Source organism: Protopterus annectens, chromosome 3.part1, assembly GCF_019279795.1.
Source record: "Protopterus annectens isolate FY-2018-M chromosome 3.part1, PAN1.0, whole genome shotgun sequence".
In the NCBI taxonomy this organism is placed as follows: Eukaryota; Metazoa; Chordata; order Ceratodontiformes; family Protopteridae; genus Protopterus; species Protopterus annectens.
The window spans coordinates 609,060,633-609,072,662 of record NC_056732.1 but is presented as its reverse complement, the minus strand read 5'-3'; the positions used below and the strand labels follow the sequence as shown (position 1 = coordinate 609,072,662).

Below are 12,030 nucleotides of genomic sequence, written 5' to 3'. Positions count from 1 at the left end.
TAGCTAGCAATGATATAGTGGGGGATTTTGCCAGTGGTCAGCTGGACATGGATTAGCTCAAGCAAGTGATCCTGTTTGATCAATCTAGAGTTGTGATTGTTTTTATGTAAATGGAAACACCTCCTCTCTCTCTCTCTTTTTTTTCCCTTTACAGTGGGTAGTCTGAGTGTGTGATAAACATTGTTGCCTTGCACAGCTGAGGTGCTTTCCTCAGCCTTGAACCACATCTCTGTAACTGCACAGATGTCAGCCTTCTTCAGTGTGAGGAGAGTTTCCAGGGAGTGCAGTTTATTAAGACTGCTAGAAATGAACAGTAGTGTAGCACCTTCAGCTTGGCATTAGAAGAATTTATGTTGATAAGTCTGTTGGTTTGGCTTTGCCTAAAAAAAGCACTATGCGAGGTGATTAAGGCCTTGGCCAGTGTTTGAAAATGAAGTGATGACAGGTGGAGACCATCTCTGGCAAAGCAGAGTGGTCTGTCGGTTCTGTCATCCTAGGCTGACAAATACTGGATCTCCTTGGAATGACACCAGTAGCTAAGCCAGTTATTGAAGTCAATCATTTTCTGTTTACATTGTGTTATTATTCTTGGGGAAGGTAGAATGCTGCTCGGTGTGAGGCTCATTCCAGCCTGCGGCACATATTCAGAGAGGTCCATCATATCTCTCTTCATGTAGTCCAGGGAGGTATGTCTCAGGTCATTCACACCCACATGGACTGTGACTGAGTCATACTGGTAATCCTGGCCATTGACAAGCAACTGATTGTAACCCTCTTTTTATCCAACCTGTTGAGGGGATCATACATGCGTGTCATGATGGAGTTTCCTATGACCAAGATGTTTGAACGTGTTTTGGTTTACCTTAGGGGCTTGCTTGTGGGGTCACTGTGACATGTTTTTTATGTGTAGTGGTTGGTGCTAACTTGGTTTTGTTTGCATGTGGTTTCTGAGCATATGGGAGCCCTGTAAGGTTTTGATAAGTTACTTGTGAGTACCTCTGCATATGTGGGATTGTGTGTCAAGACCTTATTTAACGTTTTTGTCATTCATATTGTCAGTATGTGAGAGTTGTGTCTTATTTTCTATAGTATAACTATATCTCTAACATACTGTGTTTGTTTCAGGATTAAGTGGCTGTCAGTATACACAAGTCAATTGCTACATTGCTTCAGGATGCCCATGTCCACCAGGCTGGGAACAGTGATAGCAGGAAAGTGTCTATCCTTGTTTTTTTTTTTGTTTTTTTTTTACTATGGGTTTAACCATGGAGAAGAGTGGGTAGAGCGACTCGGATGCCCCTAGAGCAGTAGGGGGACTGAGGAAGATTGCAAAGATAGTTATTCTAAGGGAAATTTTAACTTGATAATGTTTGCATTTATACAGAGCACTGTTAACTGCCACTATGCGGAGAGCAGCCTAGTGTAAACACTTGGCTTATATACAGAGAGAGAAAAACAAGTTTTACAATGGCAAGACTTGCAGACCAATCAGGAGAACACACAGTAAGCTTTCCGCCAGCAGCCCCCATCTCAGGTTTACTGTAGCACACTTCTGCCACAAAACTGCAGTCAGGAAACCCTCTTAATGTGAAAATGCTGTTTTTAGAGCTCAAGTGCAGGGAAACCACACAATCAAGATACTACTCTCCTATAAAACTAGTAGACATAATGTAATTAAGTACTACAGCAGCAGTGGAATGAGTTTAGCTTTGAAAGTCTACTAAAGTGTGAGAAATGTAATAATTAATGCAGAATTCTTATGAAATACTGTAAAAATAATCAGCAGAAGTGCAAAATGATAGTTATTTTCATTCTTTTAGCAGTGGATGACTTTAGATGCAGCAGATTGACTGTAACTCTCAGTCAAAGTAGCCAAACCAAGAGCAGCTCTGAGGAATTGAACACAAACCCACACTAACACTGGGCTTATATAGAATTTAAAAAACAAATTTTACAACAGCAAGACCTACAGACCAGTTAGGAAAACAGACAATATGTTTTCAGCCAGCAGCCCCCAACTCTGATAGGTTTGCTACAGCACATGTCCGCCACAAGAATGCAGTCAGAAAACCCTCTTAATGTAAAAATACTGGTTGCAGAGCTCAAATGTATGGAAATTACACAATCTGTGAGACTACTGTCCTAGAAAACTAACAGACACAATGTAAGTAAGTACTACAGCATCAGTGGAGACAGTTCAGCTTTGAAACTCTACTAAAGTGTGAGAACTGTAACAGTTAATGCAGGATTCTTATGAAATACAGTAAAAATAATCAGAATTGCAAAATATTTATTTTCGTTTTTTTAGCAGCATATAGCTTTAGATGCAGTAGATTCTCTGTAATTGTCAGACGAAGTAGCCAAATCAAGAGCAACTTTGAGGAACTGAACCCATTATCTATAAAAAAACAAACTTGACTGCTGCTACAACAAAATTGTCAAGTACGCTACTAATTCAACCTCCTTTACCCATCACTGTAAAACTCCGCATATTTTTAGCTGGCTGGAACTCCTCCTCCCCTTTTCCTACATTCAACTTACAATAGTACATGAAATTATACACAAACCATTAGCCTGCCCATCTTTTAACCCTTTAATCAACATATATTTCCCTAAAAGAACTCTCAGATCAGAAGACAACTTCTTACCATAAATAAACCAAATATATCCCCTGGACAAAGCTTATGCTCATACTCAGTAGCAAAATAATGGAACTCCCTACCTCTAACCACCAGAACTATTTCTAACCTATCTGTAAATGCTCCCTAAAAGAATACTTTACAGAATCATGGACCTACTCTTGCCCCAATCCTGGCTGAAATTACTCACTGTACTTCACTCACCCTCCCTTCAGCCTAAGTCACACCTCACAACCCTGTCCAAACTTGTATTCCACAACTTTGTTTTGTTTTTCTCACAACCTTACCATATCCACTTCCTCTTTGCAGAACTTTTCTGTACCTGTTTTTCTTTTCTCCTTATTCATCTAAGGTATCTGAAGGCACCCTACTCTGCACTGTTCCTATAATCTCCTTTTTTCTCGATCCTTATTTCCTTCTGTAATCTTAATATGAACACCCTCTGTCATACTAAGACATCACTCAATTTCTCCTCACTGTCTCTAATCATATAATCTTTAATACCTTTTTAAGTATCTTATTATAATTGCCTCAGGTCTCATTTATCACATACTGATCTATTTAACAAATAATATGACTAATGAGTTTTTCCTCACATATTTTCTTCATCTCATATTATTGTATCTGAAATAGTTAACGTCATTTGATTATCAACCTGGATCCGAGACGACAGTTTCATCAGCATCAGATCTGAGCTCCAAGCTCCTCCCCTTACCCATAGTACCACTGCATCTCCTTCCTTCCCTCAGATCTTGTTTGCCCTGGCTTCGCCGGCATCGTGATTGCTGAGCTCCAGGTGGTAAGACTCTTGTTTCTGGGTTTTTTGAGTGTAAGTGGGTGTATTCCTAATTCTTAGGTCCCTTTATTCCTCCCCTCGCGTTCTCCATTGAGGTTTAGTTTAAAAAAAAAAAAGTAGTTTTGTTGTAGGGTAGCGTAGGCCTTCTCCTCCCCTTCCCGCCTTGTGTTTGAGTGTGTGTTTGAGTAGCCAGACACTGTTATGGCAGATCAACAAAAGTTTGTCTTTAGAAAAGACACAGAGTGTCGTCATAAGTTATCCCCTGCGGATAGCCACACTGTGTGTGTTGTTTGTTTAGGGGCGGCTCATTTGTCAACTGAGTGCTCCATATGTGCAGGGTTTAACCCCAGGGCCTTAAAGGACCGTAAGGCCAAGCTAATTTTGAAGAGGCTTCTCCCCTCCATGGAGGCGTCTGCCTCCTCGTCTTCTGTAGCGGCGGTCTCGGCTGTTACCGCTCCCTCCACTTCTGTTATGTCCTCTCCTCCCTCCCAGGCTGGGACTCACCCTCTCGACCACCGACCCAGGGAAAGGGAGAAGAAAAAAGAGAGACACCATGAGAAAGAGAAAGGGAGGAAGAGATCCCCAGAGCACTTGGATCTAGCGGGTCCTTCTCCCTAGCTTCCTGCACTTTCCAGGCTGACTTCCCCTCAGCTCCGATCTCTGAGGTTTTTCCTGGAACGGGAGGAGTTTCAGCCTTCATCTATGGCCTCCAGTCACTGTCTTTCTAGGCCGGTGTCAGTGGCCTCTTCTAGTTTAACTAAAAGCCTTTCCGAAGCCGACTTGGACAGATTGAGAAGGTTTGTTTGCACTCAGCTTCAGATGGGGGTCTTGCTGGCACCCTCTCCCTCTGAGGGGGTAGCTCAATGCCACTATTTGCACCAATTGCTCCTACTCCGATCCGTCCTCTGGTTTCAGAATTCCTGGATCCGAGAGGTCCCAGCGTCAGGTTGTCTGTGCCGATGTACCACCTACCTCGACGCCGGTGGTTACCTTGAGCACGTTGGATCTGACTGGGTCGGATCCGAGGTCTCGGAGCCGTAGCCTGGGTATCGGATCTGAGGGGTTGGGTTTTTCCCCTTTGGCTCTGACTTTATCAGGCCAAGACCTCCCTCTCGGAGCCTCTTCGCCTTCGGGCTCGGCTCCAGTCCCCGTGTTGGATCCGGGGAGGACCTCCTCTCAGTTGCTCAGGAGACTTGCTCCCCCTCAGCATTCGATATGGTGGAAAGGGTCTCTCTAAAGGATCGAGGCCCCTGACTATCTCCTCGGAGTCCGCCCTAACCCCCTCTACTCTGGGTGCATCTTCTGCCAGTCTGCCCATGCAGGGACAGCCCGTGATCAACATGCCCCAGACTGTTCCCCACGAGGAACCCCAAGCGGTTCAGGAGTTCTCTTTGGAGAGTCCCACCGAAGAGGTTCCTCACAAACATAAGTGCAAGAGGAGGCATTTGGACTCCCCCGAGTCCATCATGGAAGATACCAACTTGGAGGAAGGGGAAGGCTGCCCAAGATCACCCCTCGAGGATGTCTCATTTGGAGACATCATGGAGATCCTGAGCCAGCAGTGGGGTTGGTTCGCCCCAAGCCTTCCTTGGACGAGTCGGTGTTTCTGGAGGCATTCAACACGGGCCCATGTACTTCTTGTGTGTATGTCCCACCGTAGACGCCCCCGGTAGACCCCATTACCACCAGTGCATGGAAAGAACCGGACACCATGGAGCCAATTCCAAAACGTCCAGACAAAATCTTGAGCCCCCCCCCGGTGGATAGACCAAGCTGAAATAAAGGGTCCACAGTGGATGCCATGGTGGTAGCAACTGCCTTGAAAAAGGAACTGGCTCAGGAGAGTTCCACGGTCCATCCCCCGGACTGAGAGTCCAGGATGATGGACCATTTGGGAAAGCGGACGTATGCTTTAGCTACCTTTTGTATATGGCCCATGTTACCAGACTGCAGCGTGACCTGATTAAAAAGTTCACTGCGTCTCCCCCGGAGTCCTTGTCGCTAGAGGATAAATGCACATTCTCTATGCGAATGGCCACTCTGAAAGCAGTTACCAACACATCCTCCTTTCTCATGCCACTGAAGGAGCGGCACGGGCGGCCGGGTCCGGTGTTGCTATGAGGCAACATGCCTGGGTCAAACTGTGTAATTTTGCGGAACCCTTCAAGGCATCTTTTACGAATGCTCCCTATGACGGGTCTTCCTTGTTTGGGAAGATGGTCCGTGACACACTGATCCAGAGTGAGAAGGACGGGAAGACACTATCTGCCATCGGAATCCGCTTCTCTAACCCCTAAAGATCCTTCTCCGGGAATCAGCGGGGGCAAAAGAAGATGTGGTTCCAGAAGTCTCAGTATACCTGGGATACTCAGGACTCCCTTTTCCCTAGAGGCATAGGGGGACAAGACAGACGCCGGCCCAGAGAGGTGGGGTCCAAAGAACTCCGGGTCTCGAGAACCGTCCTCGGACAGACCCGCGCAGCAGCCCTGAAGGGTTGCCCGACTACTCTGCTCTGGAGGCAGTCGGGTGCCATTTCTCTATGCACCTGACAGTGTGGGAGTCCATGTCAACAGGCAGTTGAGTGCTTCAAGTAATATCCAGAGGTTACACAATTCCCTTTGTGACATGTCTCTCTCCCCTAAAGCACCTCCCGGATGTTCCACTTACGTAAAGGGAGGCAGCAGCCATCGAAGCAGAAAAGCTGCTAAGCAAACAGGCCATCCAGCCTGTCCCCCCAGATCACTCCAAATTAGGCATCTATTCCAGGTTCTTTTTGGTGCCAAAAAAGACAGGAGACTCTAGGCCGATTCTCGACCTTTCCACTCTGAACCTGTCAGTTGCCAAAGAAAAGTTCAGGATGGTCACTTAACAATCCATCCTGCCGTACCTGCAGGAAAATGACTGGATGTGCTCTATAGACCTCCAGGACGCGCACTACCATATAAAGATTCACAGACGCTCCAGGAGGTTTCTCCGCTTTCGGCTAGGAGCCAATCACTACCAATTCTGGCCCTACCCTTCGGTCTCATGACAGCCTTCAGGGTGTTCATCAAGGTCATTGCAGCAGTAGCGGCTCACCTGAGGCTTCAGGGCATACAGGTCTCTCCATACCTGGACGATTGGCTCCTTGCTGCTCCCACTAGGCATCTACTCTGTGAAGCCAGGGATTATTTCTGGAAGTTGTCAGAGTTGCTGGGCATTGCTATAAATATAGTCATGCCCTCTCTAGAACCGGTTCAGGTCTTGGACTATATAGGGGCGAGAATAGACTCATTGCAATCCAGAGTCTTTCTGACTTCAGAGCGGGTTCAGAGCCTTCATCTTCATGTCCTCGCGATTCTTCAGTATTCCTTTCCCCCAGCTGCAGTGATGTTAAGAGTCCTAGGATCCATGGCAGCCACTATCACTCTTCTTCCTTGTGCTCGTCTTCACAAGAGGGATCTGCAGTGGATATTGGCACCCCAGTGATCCTTTTAGGATCGGTCTTTGACTCATCCGATTTACATAAGCGAGGCATGCAAGAAGTCCCTCCTCTGGTGGCTCCACTCTCCGGAGATAGTAGAGGGACTGCCCTTTGCTGTTGCCCCTCCCCAAGCCACAGTGACCACGGACACCTCCTGACTAGGGTGGGGGGGCATTTCTCAGGCAGGACAGTCCAAGGCACATGGTCCCTAAATAAGACCAATCTGCATGTCAGTGTTCTGGAAATGAGGGTGGTCTTAATAGCTTTGCAGGCCCTTCATGCCTTTCTTCCTCTGGGAACTATTGCGATTCAGACAGAAAACATGTCAGTGGTCTGGTATTTCAACAAACAGGGAGGAACCAGATCCTACCCCCTTTGTCGAGAGGCTATGAGAGTGTGGGAATGGGGATCTCCACCAACTGTTTTCTGATAGCAATGCACATTCCGGGTCGATCCAACACATTAGCAGACAAACTAAGCAGAACTATCCTAATGCCTTATGAGTGGTCTCTGAATCCTTGTGTAGTGGAGCAGATCTTTCTCGAGTGGGGTCTGCCTTGCTGCGATCTCTTCGCATCTCCTTCCATCATGAAGTGCAGCGAGTTCTTCGCTCTAATCCCCCTTCAGGGGGAATCCCCCAGAGATGCTCTGGTCCATGCTTGGCCTCCCGGTCTTCTTTATGCATATCCCTCGTTACCCCTCATGACAAAGTTTGTACAGAAGGCTCGTTGGATGGGGAGCAGAGTCATCTTCATTGCCCCATTCTGGCCTCGCCAGATATAGTTTCCATGTCTGTGGTCTCATCTGGTAGCTCCACCTTGGATCTTGGATTCGATTCTAGATCTTATTTCGCACCATTCAGGAATTCCTCTTCCAGATCTGGGAAGTCTGAAGCTCACGGCTTGGCTGCTCCAGTTCCATTGATTGCCAGGACTCCCAGACTTTCTTCCCCCTTTAAGTCTGTTCTGGTGGCAGCCCATAAGTCATCTACCAGAAGTGTTTGCCATAGTAAATGGAAGCATTTTTTGACCTGGGCTTCTCAGAGGGATCTAGACCCCTTTACGGCTCCAGGGCCAGTGGTTCTTGATTTTTTTTAGCAAACCTTTTCCAGCAAGGTGCCAGCTTTTCTGTGTTGAAAGTTCAACTGGCTGCCATTTCTAATTTCCATGTAGGCGAAAATATGGGGTCTTTGGCTTCTTCCAGACTTTGCAAAACCTTCATTAAAGGGACATTTCCTTTATGACCTCCGGTGAAGCGGTGAAGGACCCCACTCCTCCTTGGGATCTTACCTTAGTTTTACAGGTGTTAGTTGCTCCGCCTTTCGAACCGGCTGCCTCCGTGGACTTGAAATTTTTGTCTTGGAAAACAGCTTTCCTAGTGGCTATCTCCTTGGCGAGGAGAGTGTCAGAACTTCAAGCATTATCTGTTAAACCCCCTTATATGTTTTTTTCATAAAGACAGGGTCTCACTTCGGACTAATTCTTCCTTTTTGCCTAAAGTGGCGTCCGAGTCAAATATCAATCAATCACTCACTCAATCTGCCTGTTTTTTTTTTTCCAAATTTTCAGAACAAGAGGGAATATAAACTTAATTTGTTAGCTGTACATAGACAGTTACGTTTCTACTTATACAGGACTAAGCCCTTTCGCTAGTCTGACCAATTGTTTGTGTCCTTGGCTAGACCTTTTCTAGGCAAACCACTTTCCAAGGTGACAATTGCCAAGTGGATTTCCTTTTGCATTCTGCAGGTTTACAAACATAAAGGTATGCCTATTCCAGGGAAGGTTCATGCCCATTCTACCAGGTCCATGGCTATGTCAACTGCTTTTTGGTCCAGAGTATCCTTGGATGATATTTGTTCGGTGGCTACTTGTTCCTCATCTCATACTTTCATTTCTCATTATAAATTGGACATGGTTTCCAGAGGGAGAGCATCCTTTGGCTCTGCGGTGCTCTGGAACATTTTTCCATGAGGACCTCCCAAGGTTATGGTACCTGGGGACTCTGTCCCACAGGTTGATGACCAGATGAAGTTAACTACTTCAGATAAAGTAGTTAGACTTCATTTGTCATCAGCTGTCTGTCCCTCCTTCCCCCTGGCCTTGTTATTGGGTTCTTTTGCCTGAGTAACCAAGAGATGGTACCCTTGCGGCCCTCTTGCTTTTACTTGTAGGTCAGGTATTGTTGATCGGGCTCATGTGTTGGGTGGTAAACTCAATCTGAGGGAAGGAAGGAGATGCAGTGGTGTTATGGGTAAGGGGAGGAGCTTGGAGCTCGGATCTGATGCTGGTGAAACTGCCGTCTCGGATCCGGTCCTGATCCGAAGCCCACAGGTTGATGACAAATTAAGTCTAACTACTCAGATGGAACGTTGTGATAAGTACATAACTTCTTTTTTTCATTGCACTCTACTCTGAAACATTTGTTCTATGTTTTTCTCATTACAACATTTTTTTTTCCACTCTTACGCTTTGTAGTGTTACATGATACTTTGTGATTTAAAGTATCTGGAATTGATTTTTGATAGCAATTGTGGAGCATTTCTTCCCAGGCCTCTGCTGAATATGGGCACTTTTTGGCCCATTCGGACTTTCCTGTTAGCAAAAGTCAAATAAATAAATAAAAATAAATAAATTTACCATAATGGATTTCCTACTGATCACTGTTGTAGTATTACACCCCTCCCTTCCGCCTTTCCCCATTTTCTGTTGTTCATTGTTTGGGGCCAGGTGGATTCTTTAATTTTTCTTGGCAAGAAAGTTCTGAGGTAATTTGTGCCTGTACATCTCTTATGTACCTGCTGTTTCCTTCAGGATGAGGTCATATGTCAGACGTATGGTGTGTGAGGAAGGTGCCCAGGCTTTGGTATGCTGATTGGACATATGGCTATCCTTGGCACGATATCCTGTTAGTAATAGTGCAACAGTGATAAGTCAGACATCCACTGTTACAGTAAGTTCTTACGCAACTGTACTTTCTCCTTTGTTTTGAAAATAGCTAAGGGCAATTACCACAAGCTTCAGCCTAGACTGGATCTAGTCGCACAGGACAGGGGCCATTTTATACACCCTAGTGTTCAACATCTTCAGTTGACTGCCCAGATGATAGAATGTTAGTACATTTTAAACACCCTTTTCTGAGGAAGTGCAGTAGATATTAAAGAAGGGAAGGAAACCTGCTACTATGAAATCATACATGGGCAAGTGGAAAAGATTTTCTAGTTAGCACCAGTCCAAAACCAGGATCCTTTTAATACTCAGTCTCCTGTGATTTTCTTTCAGTATTTCATCTCTCAGATGTTTCTGCTGGTTTGTCCCTGGATACCCCCTTTCAACTATAGTTCTTGTGAAAAGGTTTTTAAATGTGGTGTTAAAAATCTGCCCAAGTAGTAAGCAGGTGGCTTTGCCTGGTATCTTTATTTTGTTTTAGAAAAACTTACATCCTTTCCTTCTAACCTGCTCATTAAGCTGATTTGAAGGTCTTATCATGGTAAACAGTATTACTTATTGCACTGACTTTCTACATGACTTACAAGCTCGTATGGTGAGTCTTTCCTACCTTATATTTCACAAAGATAAGATGACTTTGAGAACACATCATTGTTTTATACTTGACAGTTTCAAATTTTACACTAAGCCAGGCTATACATCTCCATGTTTTCTTTCCAGTGCCTAAAATGAGGGAGAAAGAATTGTTCACATGTTGGATGTTTATAGATAACTGCGGTACTAAACCGACAGAACAAAATCCTTCAGGACTTCTGACCAAGTCTTTGTCTCTTGTGGAGATAAGAAGAAAGGACAACCATGTCTTAACAGGCAGTTTCTAAATGGTTTATCCAAGCTCTTCTTTTTTTATTGTTCTCACCACAAGTCACTTCCAGGCTAGCTCAGGATCCATTCTACTACAGCTCTAGCTACATCTGTGTCTTTCTGGAAAGGAATGGACTCTGGGACCATACTAGAGCCAGCAGAGTGGTCTTTGGTATGCACCTTTACCCCAAACACTGCAAATTAGATTCCTTCTCTAAGTTTAGAACAAGCTTTGCTAGACTGTTTTCCAAGAGATCCTGAAGTTTGATCCATCTTTCTTCTCCTCCTTTCTCCATAAAGTATGGTATTCATCCCATGTTGTGTAAGGCTACTGCAACAGTGATCTAATGCCGATCATTCTACAGTTGTGTAAGTAAATTTACCATAACAGTGGATGTTTTTAATAGATCACTGCTTAACTGTTTTAGCTGCTTTTTGAATGTGTGTGAGGTCTTTTTCTTTTATGTTCCTATCTCTCAGGGCTTTAGCTTCCCTTTCTTCTGGGACAAGAAGGTTCTACAGTGTTTAGCATCCTAGCCAGTGTTTTTCTCTACATTCTGTGTGCATACCAGATACTAGGGTGTGTGGAAGGAGCCCTAAAGCTTTGGAAAACCTGATGGCTGGATCCAGTCCTTCATAGGGCATCCAATATTGCTTAAGGCTACTGTAGTAGTGATCTATTTAAATATCTGCAGTTATGCCAAAGTCACTTACACAACTGTTCATTACTTTTTCTTGTTATTAATCAGTGTGAGGTGTTGTTCAGATAACATGCTTCTGTAGCAGAGCATTATTAATGTTATAATGCCAATGAGGTAAATTTAAATAAAAATCACACCATATGTTGTACATTTATAGAATAAGCTGTCACGTATACTTCAGATGGTATTGTATTAAACCAATTATTTTTCATTAGTCTGAAATCATTGGGAGGAAATAATTTAAAAGACATTGGCAAGCACCTGTTTAGTAGCACAAACATTTTTCTCGTTATGACCATTTCTGTCTTTTTCCTTTTTAGGTAAAGTACAAGTGAAAAGTTCAGACATACAAGTTGGAGACCTCATTATAGTTGAAAAGGTTTGTTAATATTTGTTATTCTCAAGTAAAATTGTGTAATTAGCACTGAAATATTTTAAACACTTAACATAGCTTTTTTTGGGTAAGGCTTTTATAACTTACGTTAGAATTACTCTTGACCAGTCACATAAATACAGTCTTCTAGCTGATGATGTGTTGGAAATTCAGCGGTGGTTCTATTAGTGGGTCTTTTGTCAGTGTAAAAGCGGTAGCTTCTCTTCCTTCATTCCATTTTTTCAG

The 12,030-nt window shown here is 44.4% G+C and overlaps 1 protein-coding gene across 2 annotated transcripts in view; it reads left to right on the top strand.

Annotated features, from left to right (window-relative positions):
- The window catches only part of ATP9B (ATPase phospholipid transporting 9B (putative)), a 4,837,291-nt gene that overhangs the window by 1,042,415 nt on the left and 3,782,846 nt on the right, over nucleotides 1–12,030 (top strand). For both annotated transcript variants that reach the window (XM_044066988.1, XM_044066990.1), the window contains exon 6: nucleotides 11,732–11,790. In XM_044066988.1, coding sequence (XP_043922923.1) covers nucleotides 11,732–11,790 — 59 coding nt within the window. The remainder of the gene's footprint in view (nucleotides 1–11,731; nucleotides 11,791–12,030) is intronic.